The sequence below is a fragment of the Sorex araneus genome, chromosome X (assembly GCF_027595985.1).
Source record: "Sorex araneus isolate mSorAra2 chromosome X, mSorAra2.pri, whole genome shotgun sequence".
NCBI lineage: Eukaryota > Metazoa > Chordata > Mammalia > Eulipotyphla > Soricidae > Sorex > Sorex araneus.
Window position 1 is genome coordinate 169304516 of NC_073313.1, and position 13721 is coordinate 169318236.

Here is a 13721-nt window from a genome sequence, read left to right on the forward strand (position 1 = left end):
CCAGAGCAAAACCAATCTAATTTATTATAATTTTTTATTTATTTGTTTCAAGCAGAGGAGTGCTCCCAAGATCTATACAAGAGGATTTATTTTCTTCTGCTTTTTGTCCACCAGGCCATTGGTTCAATGCAAGCAACTGAAGATACTCAGACTCTCAGAACTGCAAAACTCATCTCAGAGTGTTCTGGGTCTCCAGGGATATAGTCAATGATGCTCAAGGGACAATTTATGGTGCTGCAAAAATAGAACCTAACTACTTAACTACCTTCCTGCCCCAGCAACCTGGTTACAAATTATAGTGTGAAGACAGAAAATTCTTGGCAATATCAACACTAACACAGTCTCTCTCTCTCTCTCTCTCTCTCTCTCTCTCTCTCTCTGTCTTTCTCTTGCTCTCTCTCTTCATCTTTCTTATATTTCAGTATTGAAACAGTAATGTCAGTCTATAAAGGTGAGATTAGAACAGTAAAGTGGCACTAGGATCTCAGGAAGTGGGTTACAAACATGGTAATTGAGGAAAGCATTGTCATATGCTTTCCTGTGTCTTCTAGCTTTTGGTCCAGGAAATCTACTGCCTTAAAGTTTGGTAACTGCAGGAGACCTAGGCAACACTATACTACCTAAATGCTCTATAAAATCCAAGCTTAGAAATGCCCTAAAGTGATCTGAGAACTGAAGTATAAAGATATTTAATAGACAACCCAGAATACATTCAACTTTGGATAATTTTTTAATTATAATCTAATTTTTTAAAATGTTGCACAAATGCATTTTTAGCTCTACCTCAAAGAACTTCCATATGAGTTTTACTTAATTAGTCTATAGCATCAACAGTTGTAAAGATACATATTTTCCTGAGAAAAATTTGCAGTCATTTATGCCTCAGTAAGAGAAGGGTCTGAGAGTCCATTGTCCTTGTACAGTAAGAAGGAGGGAATAATAAACAAAAAACATCATGTAGGTTAAGAAACATGTAATGCTCATTTGTGGAGTACAGAATAACATCACATGAGGCTGACACCCAACGTCAGTAGATACAAGGGCCAGGGAGATTTCCTACAGCTGGAAGACTAGGATAACATGGGGTTTGTCCTTTTAGCCTTGCCGCAGGGAACTTTAGTTTACCTTAGAACAATGGCCTTTCTGTATGGACACAGGAAGACAGTTAATGATATGTTTTGTAACTTGGGAGCTGATTGACTCCAATAATATTTACTCCCAGGCGTCTGCTCTCTCAACTCAGTTGCCCTTAGTTCCTAGCACTCCAAAAGCAGGGTCCTGACGAGGGACAGAATGGACCCAGGTCAAGCTGTGAGCTACCCTGGCATCAAAATGGGCCAGGCCAAAGCGCAACAATACTCAACTATAAGTTGAGAGCATGGTCATAGACAAATGCTGTCATGATCCAAAAGTAACAAACAAGACTAGGACCCTGCTGGGGTTATGAAGATTAACCTGGCCTGAGGACTGTGGTCTGGAATGTATAGTGAGATGTCCTCAGGAAGAACCAAACTTTGTATCTCTTACTGTGCTCATACAGAATGACATTGCTAGAAATATTAGAAATAGATTTACTATAGCTATTTAAGCAAATTACTAGCTCACACCCTGACACACCCTTGTTTGGACCCCACCCTTGAGCGGATCTCCTTAGATGAGATTTCCTTAGATGAGATTTTGTTAATCTCCTCAAGAAATGGTTTTACCCTTTTTTGTTGATTTTTTAATGTTCAACCCACCTTTGTGTCACCACCCTATGTAATTTGCTATATAATCTAAGACTGGGGGGCAGTGAGGGGAGACAGAAGAAGACAGAAGAGACAGAGAAGGAGACACACAAGCGGACATGGGAGAAGAACAGAGAAGACACAGAAGCAGAGACAGAGAGAGGTTGGAAGAGACCAGAGGAGAGACTACAGAGACAGAAACAGAGAGACAGACAGAAGCAGGGGAGACACCGAAGCAGAGCTCAAGGCGAAAGAAGTAAGAGTGTGAGTGAGGGGTGAGAGAGAGAGAGAGAGAGAGAGAGAGAGAGAGAGAGAGAGAGAGAGAGAGAGAGAGAGAAGCAGAACGGGAACGGAGACTGAAATAAACTTCAACTGATACCGACCAGCCTGGCACTTGTTCCTTCCTTTGCCTGCCCATCTCCATCAGCCTCCCCGGGGTAGAGACTACTGAACTCGGGCTATGGGAGAAATAGAGCCCTGCTGGCCCCCTCTTCTTTTGTGAACACACAGAAGACTGCTTCATGAGCTGAGGGGAGAAGGTAGATGGAATAGAGAAGGGATCACTAAGAAAATAATTGCTGGAGGAACCAGTTGGGATGGGAGATGCATGCCGAAAGTAGGTAATGGACCAAACATGATGACCTCTCAGTGTCTGTGTTGCAAGACCAAAAGTAGAGAGAGAGTATGGGGACTATTGTCTGCCATAGAGGCAGGGGGAGGGTAGCAAAGGGGAGGGGTATACCCGGGATATTGGTGGTGGGGAATGTGCACTGGTGGAGGGATAGGTGTTTGATCATTGTGAGATTGTAACCCAAACATGAAAGCTTGTAACTATCTCACAGTGATTCACTAAAATAGAAAGGAAAAAAGAAAGAAAGAAAGAAAGAAAGAAAGAAAGAAAGAAAGAAAGAAAGAAAGAAAGAAAGAAAGAAAGAAAGAAAGAAAGAAAGAAAGAAAGAAAGAAAGAGAGAGAGAGGGAGGGAGGCAGGGAGAGAGAGAGAGAGAGAAAGAAAGAGAGAAAGAAAGAAAGAGAGAAAGAAAGAAAGAAAGAAAGAAAGAAAGAAAGAAAGAAAGAAAGAAAGAAAGAAAGAAAGAAAGAAAGAAAGAAAGAAAGAAAGAAAGAAAGAAAGAAAGAAAGAAAGAAAGAAAGAAAGAAAGAAAGAAAGAAAGAAAGAAAGGTGCAATGGACAGCTACCATACATTTGATCAATCTCACCCTCACTTTCATGATAATGACTAACTGTTCTCAGAGCCAGGCAAGCCCACAGCTGTGAACTGTGAGAGCTGTGAGGGAAAGCTCTGTTAAACTGCAATACACATAAGAATGTCCTTAAAGGGTCAACACAGAGAAAATTCTATTACTGGCAAGTCAAACTGCCTAAAGAAACAAGTCATAAAATCCTATATGTCATGGGCTGGAGTGATAGCACTGCAGGTAGGGTGTTTGCCTTGCATGTGGCCGACCCGGGTTCAAATCCCAGCATCCCATATGGTCCCCTGAGCACCGCCAGTAGTTATTCCTGAGTGAAGGGTCAGGAGTAACCCCCTGTGCATTGCCGGGTGTGACCCAAAAAGCAAAACAAAACAAAACAAAAAACCCTATATGTCAGCATAGGGTATCAGCTAAAACTAGACAAAAAAAAAAAAAAAAAACCCACCCTATATGTCAGCATAGGGTATCAGCTAAAACTAGACAAAAATAATCTCAGAAGTTGGCAAATCTATCTTTACCACCATCTTTTATCAGCTAATAAAGGTATACTTTTGGATTATACTATAAAGAAAACCCAAGATGAGGCATAATATAAGTATCTCACTAGAGAAAACAAAGTTAACATTCTTATTTACTTTACTCAGAGATTTTGTTGTTGTTTTTTGTTGTTGTTGTTGTTATTAAGAACTTAATTTTCTTTACCCAGGTCAGATTGTTATGCACATGGATTATTTTGATGTTCTCACTTGAGAGTCCCTCTATGAATATATCAAAATTCATTTGAATGTACTTCCTACAGTGTAATACTATAGCCTCTAAACTGTATGTGTAGATTTACTGATTTAATTACTATATTTTTTATATGGCCGTAGCAATAGCACAGCAGGTAGGGCATTTGCCTTGCACACAGCCAACCCGGGTTCAATTCCTCCATCCCTCTTGGAGAGCCTGGCAAGCTACCAAGAGTATCCTGCCCACGCGGCAGAGCCTGGCAAGCTACTGTGGCGTATTTGATATGCCAAAAACAGTAACAACAAGTGTCACAGTGGAGACGTTACTGGTGTCTGCTTGAGCAAATCGATGAACAATGGGATGACAGTGATACAGTGATAATGTTTTTTTTTTATATAGGTGTACCCATACACTTGCATAAACTACATATATAATTCTGTACATGAAATACAAAGCATCCTGAGCATTAATCACAGTCTCTATAAGCCCATCTCCTTGAAATGTAAGGTTAGAAATCTACAAAATGAAGATTAAAAATAGGCCCCTTTACACCAGGGCTGCATAAGTATGTGCACGAAATCACAAAGTCGTATTCAGAGTATGTCATGTGGGAAGGTTATTGAACGCCCATGCCCCAAACTAGTACAACTGAAAGATACGGATTTGTCCCTCAATAAAATTACAGAAAATCACATGCCAGGAACTTTTAGATTGTCAAATCTATTTAATGAATGAAGATCACTCAAAAATTAAAACAACAAAATAATGTGGATTAACCCTATCAATTTTTTACCTACTTTATTCCCTGAGGCCAGTATTACATTTTTGCTCATCTTAAGACTGCATAACTGAGTTTGTTTTTCCAAGCATATAGTCATTTAATTTGCGAATAATAATAGTTTTGTCTTCATTTTGCTTATTATCCCCTGCTTTCCTGTTTTAAGCCTTATTGAATTAGTAAAACAATCTTGACTACTCTGGTTTTAATGACAGTGGATCCACTATTGCAGCATTATGTTTAGTTTGCTTAAGTCTGTAATGCATCTGTCCCTAATAATACTTCCACATTCACAGAAAATTTTAAATACAATTGAGCAAACTACTTCAATAAAAAGATATAAGGAAAAGATGTTTACATATTATACAAGCTTTTAACAGCACTTTATATTCAAGACCCCATACTCTAGTTACTAGATATAAACAGTCCTAAATCCTATAAATAATGAATCCTGTAATATATGTCCTTGTGATAATGTAGTAACTATTAGTTTGATGCAGGTGTACAAATAGTTCAGTTTGTATGATTTCCTCAGTATAACAAAACACAGTTTTAGCCATATCCCTCTATGGCTAAATGCGCACCTCTTTTCAGACTGAAAACAATTTTAATGGCCAAAGCACTCAAGAAATCAATGCCTGAGCTCCTTCTATAACATGTCTGATTAGAATTTTTTCTTGCACATCTAGAGAGTTATTTTACTTTCAAAGATGTGTGTTTTCATTCTGCATAGATTTTTTTCATTAATAAATTCTAATATGGGGCCTAAAAATCTCAACCATTGGCTCATTAGGGGCAAATATTCTGTAGTTTACTCAATTGGAAATATTTGAAGATGATAATAAGCACATTCAAATTATTTTCTGGGCAAAGAAATATCTAATTTCCTCTATTTTCCCAATCATTTCTAATTGCTAAAATACTGTTAACTTCTTCCAGACCACACTGGAAGTATTAACCTATGCTTCCTACCACCTCTCAGCCTCTAAACCTGATATCACACTTTCTTTTCCAATTCTTATCCTAATTATATTTGTTCTACTTGTATCTAGCTTAAAGAAATTGAACTTTAGTGTCACATTAACATGTCATCTATGAAAGAATACTGATTAATCAGCTGATTAGATTTTCACATAACTGGTCATAGCTAAATGTTTCATTTCTCCTTCACCAAGTCAATAATTAACCTTTATATCTGTTTGCTACAATAGTTGACTGGACCCATACCAGGAGATCTGGGTATTGCACTGATTGATGCTCTAAATTTTTATTATTTGTAAAAGGAGAGTTAATGGTCTTCAAACTTTCTTCCTCCTTACTTTAAACTCCTGAGGAATTTTGGAATCTATATGTTATTGTTCAGCAAGAAAAATATTTAATTGCTCTGATAATATGTCAATAAAATAATTACCAAAATTTGCTATAAAAGCATTAAGACAATTTTCATTTAAAACTTAAGATGTTTCAGTTGATTAAAATTTATTTATAGGTTCATAGAGTATTATATATAATAGGTTAATAAAATATAATGAAAAAGTTGTATAAAATGAGATTACTATCTAACTCTTAGAAAACTTTGCCATTTTCAACATAAAAACTGAACAATGAAATGAATAAAATAATTTCCTTTACACAGAGTACAGAGCAAGAACATATCGCTCCTAATACAGGAATATTTTTCCAGTCATATATATGCTATAAATTAACAGCACTGTGTCTCACAAAAAATATATATAGGTTTCTTTTTCTCTATGTGCCATTTAGTAAAAAGATTACACTCACTAAGGGTAAAATAATAAACTCCACTGGGTGATTCAATTTTAGGAAAGCATCAGTGTTGAAGATGGATGTAAATGGATGTCCTAACAGATTAGAATACTGTTACTGCTTTCAATATTTAAAAATAACTGCTGCAATTAACATACTATTTGGAGACTTCAAGTAGAGCAATCCAGATACTTTCTGTGTTTCATTAAAGCACAGAAAATCATGCACATATATTGACCCATAATACTCATTTTAACAATTGTTTTAACATTAAATATATAATTTATTGGTTATAGGGCTACTTATCAATGTTACTGCTATAATAGAGTACTTTATAAATAAAAACTTTTGTTTTTAGTTTCCTTTCTTTCGATTTGCCGACAATCCTAGTAATAGTTTAACTTTAGATATTACATTTCCAAGCATTATTCACAAACACCTTACATTCTCCCAAACTCACAGACCACTCTCCACACAATGGCCGGCTTCTAGAGTAGAGAGGGAGAAGACAGAAAGGGTCCAAGTCATGCCCTGCTTATGTTTCTCAAAAAGGACATTAACCATGCCCTTGAAGAAAATGAACATATTCGACCAAAAAAAAAAAAGTTTCAGAAAGGGAGGTGTTTAGTTTGCTTTTGTTATGTTTATATTGTGGATGGGAGAAACAGTAAAATATTAAAAGTGCAGAGATAACATTTCCAAGTAAGATGTGGAAAATATTATTTATAAGTATTTGTACAACCAAGAAAAGATCTAGAAAGTAAAATCAAAAAACTCATAAACTAGAGACTGAAACAGAATCCTGTAAAATGCCATAATAGAGCTGAGCACAGGTACCAAATAGGACTAAAGTGGCTTATATAAGAGAATACCCAAATCAACATATATTACATAATATCAGACAGTGTAAACTGTGCAAAATGTTTGAAGCCATTTCTGGAAGCTAAGGAGGAAATGTAACCTTTCTTCCTTCTGTATGCTAACTGACATAGATATACATCTCCCAGAGTGGCATATGAACACTCAGAATAAAGGAGGGAGGTGTCCTCTTCTTTACAAAACACAGAAATTCGTGCTAAGGACATGGAGTCTTTGGACTCTTAAATGGATTGCTTTTGATTTTACACAGGGTACTTGAGCAATGAAAGCTATGTATCTATAGTTTGAATTTCTCTTGGAATTCTTTCATTTCCAATTTCTTATGAACAGTATCCTATGAGGGTACCTATATTTTCCCCAAGGCAGACCCTATCATTAATAAAATACTAGGACTCAAAAAAGAACTTTGTAACTATTGCTCCCTTTGTTTAGAGAAGTTCTCAAAATTAGTTCTTATGTGTACCTCTATGTAAGGAGTTACTGTGTGGAACAAATGTTCCTTTCTCAACATAGCTTATAAGCATCTGAATGAATTTACATTAGAAATAAAATTAACTTTCTATGTTAAAAGGTCAATTAAGAAGGCATGATAGAGATTGTTTTTAATAACTTTTCCTTATAAGGGCTTCTGTTGTGCAAGGAAAAGTGACACTATCAGATGGGAATTTCATTGCTTGTTGCTAACCTGAAATTCATATTCAAAATACACTGGAAATGTCTATATCAGTTAAATAAAAATAGAATACTCTTTAGGAAATTCACTATTCTAATAATTAGTATTTATAATAGCAATAAGCAATAATGAAGTTCTAGCTTAAACATTCTACAATATCACTCATGAAAATATTCTATTATTTGTCCTTAGTGTCTGCTCTCTTGGTGAAAGATATCATAAGGCAAAACTATTTTCAGGATTAATCCTTCTATCACTAGCATATTTTATGAAAGTTAACAAATAATGGCAGAAATTAGACATTTCATTAGAGGGTTCTTGTATATTTGTGCAAATATTCGATTTCAGCTCATTCATATAGTACTGGAACACTCATTTAAGAGACTTGAGATTCCCAAGTGGCACCATATAACAAATAATAATGTAGTTTCCATTTCAAGTGGAAACCAATACCAAAAAAGCACTGAGCAATTGTTTCAAATAACATATAAATAATACATGATTGCACTGTATATATTAACTCCTATCTCAAGAACACTAGCAGTTTAAAAATAAAGTAAACTCTACTCAGAAGCTTGATCTGAGGCAAAAATCTACCAGTGAAACTGGTTTATTTTTGCAAAAATAGACCAGCAAATACTTTATAGGAACAGTACTAAAGTGATAAGCATTTTTTTAAAGTATAATTCTCATGTACCTTGTAAGATATAATTAATCATTCCCATTTTACTGATGCTCAAACTTAAGATTATTTCAGTCAAGGTCACCAGCTTATTAGCAGAAGAATCAGAACTTTGTTTATTTCAATCCACCTTTAAAGATTTCTCTTTTTCTCCTAGAATAAAAAGTTCTGATTCCAAGGGTAATTTTTAGATCATGACATGGCTTATAGAATCAGGTTTGGGCATTTGTTTAATGTTTAGAAGGCCATTTTGGTACTGAATTTGGAGTAAGAGACTGGTGGGGGCCTGTGCATTTCAAATGGTAGGGTCACAAGGATGTACATTAACAATGCAAATAAGTGTATTTTTCTCCTAGAAATACTTTCTCAATGAAAGATGCTATGCATTGATCTGCATGCTTGCATATTCTTCTTATTGTCTCACTGAACAACAGCAATAGAGAAAACAGACAACTATTCCAAGAACCACAACTTAAGGAACATCAGCTTATGGAATGTCTTGTGAAAGTTTACTTTTTTATGAATTTAAATAATTTTTCATAAAATTTATGTGCTATGTTTTTCCGCTCATAAGGAGCCAGAGAGAGCACAGGAGGTAAAGCACTTGCCTTTCCTGCTGTTGATCCCCATTCTAATCTCACACCCAGCACTATCAGTAGTTGTCCCTGAGCCATCAAAGTCAGGCATAAGCCCTAAACACCAGCAATACCCCTTTGCTCCGCCACCCCTCTCCCCTCCCCCCCAAATGAAAGAATAACAAAGTCACAGTATAGATAATAATGAAGATTGATGCTCTGAACTATAAATCTGTGGGGACATTCATCTTAGTTGAATTGATATTGTACTAGTTTAAATATATTATTCTTTTGCAAAAGGAGAATAGATTTCTTCAGTATTGCCATCAAACAGTATGATGCTTGAAGTGAAATTCAAATTTTAAAAATGTGTTATTCATACCTGCACCTCCACCGATGCTTAGAATTTTAATTTCTGATTTTGTGTCTCCAATCCTGTAAAAAGAAAAGGAGTTATTTTTTAAAAAAGGTGCTACATGATTTGTAAAATCTGATTATCAAGTCAAATTGAAGAGAACAAACTAAAATTATAGTGAACCAAACCAAGGCCAATATGAAAGGTCCTGATCATTTCAAGGGCTGCATTACTGCTTTTGAAATCTTTAGAAATACAGGTTCCATTCATTAACAATCTTCACTGGCAGAGAGGTAGGAAATTTCATTTGTTTAGCTAGTATTTGAAGAAATAGAACTAATGGAGTGAGACTTTGAGTTTGGTTATTTTTCGTTGTAGGTGGGACAAAGGTTAGAGTGATTCATACTTTATAATATTTACCTTTTTCAACTTTATTCTTGCTGACTTCTTTTTAATAAACAAATGCTGGGGCTGGAGTGATAGCACAGTGGGTAGGGCGTTTGCCTTACATGCGGCCAACCCGGGTTCGATTTCCAGCATCACATATGGGTTCCTGAGCACCGCCAGGGGTAATTTCTGAGTGTAGAGCGAGGAGGAACCCCTGTGCATTGCCGGGTGTGACCCAAAAAGCAAAAAACAAAACAAAAAAAAAACCACAAATGCTTATTAAACAGTTATATGTACCTATCTTAGGCACTGGAGATAAAAAAAAATGAATTAGATAAAACAATTCTCAAGTTGAAAAGTGAGAGAATAAAGCATGTATTAGAAACATTCTAGTATTAGTATTAGAAACAGTATTAGAAACTAGTATTAGAAATTAGAAACTAGTATTAGAAACAGAGAGGAGGAGTTGGAAAGACACAAGGCTGACCTGGGTTCAATCCACCACACCACATATGATCACTGTCAGAAGTGATCCCGGAACACAAAACCAGGAATAGGCCTTGACCACTATGGATATGCACATGTCCCACCACCAAAAAAAAAAAAAGGAAGAAATAGAGTGGAATTTGAATTGATATATTAGGAAGCAATAGAGGAACTAACTTTAGAATAATATAAAACAAAAGTGGGGACTTAAAAGGGCATCCATTTCAAATAAACTAACTGTTGAAGAACTGGTTTAAAAAGTGCTAGAGAACAGTTTGATGGTAAGTGTAAGCTTATCCAGAGCTGCCTGCTTGTCTGACTGCCTGCCTCATCCATAGATGCTCAGGACTTACTCTTGACTCTGCATGCAAGAATTACTCCTGGTGGTGCTCGGGAAACTGTGTGGCATGCCAATGGTCAACTCGAGATTGGCTGTATGTAAGGCAAGTGTCCAACCCGCTGTACTATCACAACAGACCCAATTTTTATTTTAAACAGACATTTGAATATTCAGGAATTAAATTCAACAGGAGAGACAATATATCACTGTGGTTCAATAAAAAAATTAAATAAAAACATGTAGAAATCTTGCCTACTTACAACATACACAATTTTAAGCAGCAGTTTTAAAGGCCCTTTAAATGTCATTATAAATATCACCATCAGGAAAAGAAATGTATACACATTTTTAATAAATGATATTTGAGCTCAGATTGTTTCTAATCAGGGCTAAAAAGACAGTATAGGAGGGAAGGTGATTAACTCACACACAGCTGACCCTGGTTCAATACCTGTCCCTGAAGGTTTGGGGTGTGGGCCAAAATCAAAACAAAATAAAACAAAAATTTTAAAAAAACACAACTCAGATTGTTCCTAATTATATATTAACTTGAAAATGCTAATTTGATTATGCTTTTGAAACTTCTCCAACCCTTATTCATTAAAAAATTAAAATGCATCATTTCCAATTAGATTTTATACCCTCTGAAGACAGGACCAGTACCTTTTACTGTTATGTACCATGCAAAGTACCCCTTCTAACTGAAGACTGAAGAAAACCAAAGAATTGGATAAGCAGTGGACACTCAACATTTAGGACTGCAAAAGAAACTCAGAAATCAACTTCTATCTTTAATTTTAGAAATAAGCAAAAGGACACTAAGAAGTAATAGTTGTTGGCTTTGGCTTTTTGCATCAGCGACTTGTTATTAATGTATTATATAATGCTTTGTTTTTAAAACTATATTAAAAACTGAACTATGGAAAATAGAAAGGAAGCATAATTTCAAATAATATCCAACATGTCTACTCTGGTTAGGCAGAAATGCAGTGCTGGTTAAAGAATTTCAAGCCTAAAATAGTAAAATTCAGCAAAGGATAAATATTAATTTTCTTTTGCTGTTGCAGTTTGGATTCATTGTCAATCATTTCTTCTCAGTTTTCCATTATTATTTCCTGAAGCAGAGTAAGTTACAGCCATCCACTCCTACCTAGGTGATTTTATTATCTTTAGCATGTGAAATCTGTTACTTTCATAATGCTTATCAATGGTGGCACAAATTGAACACATTAATCACACACAAAAAAAAACTGCAAGAAGTATAGGAACTACTGACTTCCACTGATAACAGAAAAATGCTTTTTTTAAAAGGGCTACATTGCTAATATTAAGTTGAAAGGGTAAGACTATTTTTTGAGTGATAACTGTAATAAAGGAATAGCAGACTGAATTTAAATGGATAATAAGAGAACTTAGAGACACCCTCTCAATCCTAAAGAGCAGAATATTCCGTAACCATTTACATTTGATTCTAATAAAAATAATACTAGATTCCTTTGGGGATATTTTTTTTTTCAGATGTAAAATTTGGAGGGAGGCAGCAAAATCTGAGCTCAAAAGATTTGGATCTTATCTTTCCGGAATGAACAGAGGGATTTGTGCCCTCAAATGGTTAAAGCTTATCTCAGAGCAGCTGGAAATAACTGAGCAAATCAAAGCCTTTGGATGTTTAAAGCAAACAGCGAAGCAAAGCACCGCGAGAGAAGGGGTGCGGGGCGCCCAGGGCCGAGCAAAGCGGCTATCAGCAGTTCCCGATCCCCCTCCCCACTCCCACGCCCGCCCCCAACCTTCTGGGCCGCATGGGACCATTTATCATTGTACAGCCCTCTCCCGAGGCTTGTCCCTTTAACAAAAGCCGCCTTCTGGGTTACCTTGCTAGTATGCTTGGCAGCTTCTTGTCCAGAAATTCCTGCATGCACTGATGCTCTGTGGAATTCTTGAGAAACCTCCGAAAACATTCTACGTATCTGCTGTGGTCAGAAAACAAGCTCCTCATGGAAGATGCCATGTTTGGTTTTCTGAAAAGACTGGAGGGAAGGCTGAGCTTCCTCCTCCTTCTCTCTTCCTGGTTCCTTCTATTTCTCCCCACCCCCAACAATTTTGAGCCAAAAAAAAAAAAGGGCTTGTTTTGAATTTAACTTGCAGGAAAAGCTGGTGTACAGAGCCCTATTAGTACAGGACTTTACCCCCACCTAGGCAGCTTTTGCTATTGCTATTGCTCCCACAGCTATTGCTCCCTACCCCTAGAAAATGTTAAATATTAATAAACCGTAACAATAAATGCTATCAAAGTTGTAAAAGGCTCAGAAATCAGCTCCGTTTTGGTGGAACTATGAAATACGTAGTCATTCGTGAATATAGCTGCTATTCCGGTTATATTAATCGAAAGTATTTTTTAAAAGGCCAATGACTCCACTATTTGAAATATGCTCTTAAGTTGAAAAGAAAATCAAAAATATAAAAAGTTCCTTAAGTGGAGGTGTGTGAGAACAAACTACATTCTAGTCACTTTCTGTTTTGACAGCAACTGCTACCAGTGAGTTCTTAGTCAGAGAGGGTGAAGAGAAAGTAGCTCAGAGATAGCTGGTTTCAGACCAGATTTGAGGTGTGACCCTGAACACAGAGCCAGAAGTAGCCCCAGGGCACTGTAGCTTTTGTCCCACATATCTCCTGCCAGTTCCCATCCAGCCCCCACTCCTGCTCTTCTTCACCCCCTACCCACCCCTGCCAAAAAGCAAAAATCCCAGGAGACACAGTTCTGAGTAAGCATACCACTTCCAGAAATCTCCAGCTGCTAGAACCTTCCCCCTAAAATTTATCTGGGCTCTGAGATTTCTTTTTGTAGGAATTTCAGGCCTTTAGGCCTTAAGTCGTGAATTTAAAACTGAACTCCTTCAGTGAGGAACCAGAAAAATAACAAATTACCATTTGAAAAGACCACTGGGAAAAGGGTGGCTAAGGGAGGATTTCTTGGGTACTGATGCAGTATAACAGCATAAAAGCCTAATCCAAAGAAACCCTTTGCTAAAATATTCTGAAACCGGCATGTTATATGTACTTAGAGTTGGACGAATCTTTGGAGATAAGAGCGTCTCCTAACAAAGATCCCAGATATTTCAGATTTATG

General features: G+C 36.5%; 1 protein-coding gene across 1 annotated transcript in view; it reads right to left on the minus strand.

Moving 5' to 3' along the window:
* The window catches only part of HNMT (histamine N-methyltransferase), a 37628-nt gene extending 24839 nt beyond the window's left edge, over positions 1-12789 (minus strand). Inside the window, exons 1-2 of the mRNA XM_004613702.2 lie at positions 12466-12789; positions 9409-9461 (exon numbers count right to left, since the gene is read on the minus strand). Of these exons, the coding sequence (XP_004613759.1) occupies positions 9409-9461; positions 12466-12602 (190 nt within the window). The 5' untranslated portion in view covers positions 12603-12789. The remainder of the gene's footprint in view (positions 1-9408; positions 9462-12465) is intronic.
* Positions 12790-13721: the final 932 nt, after the last annotated feature.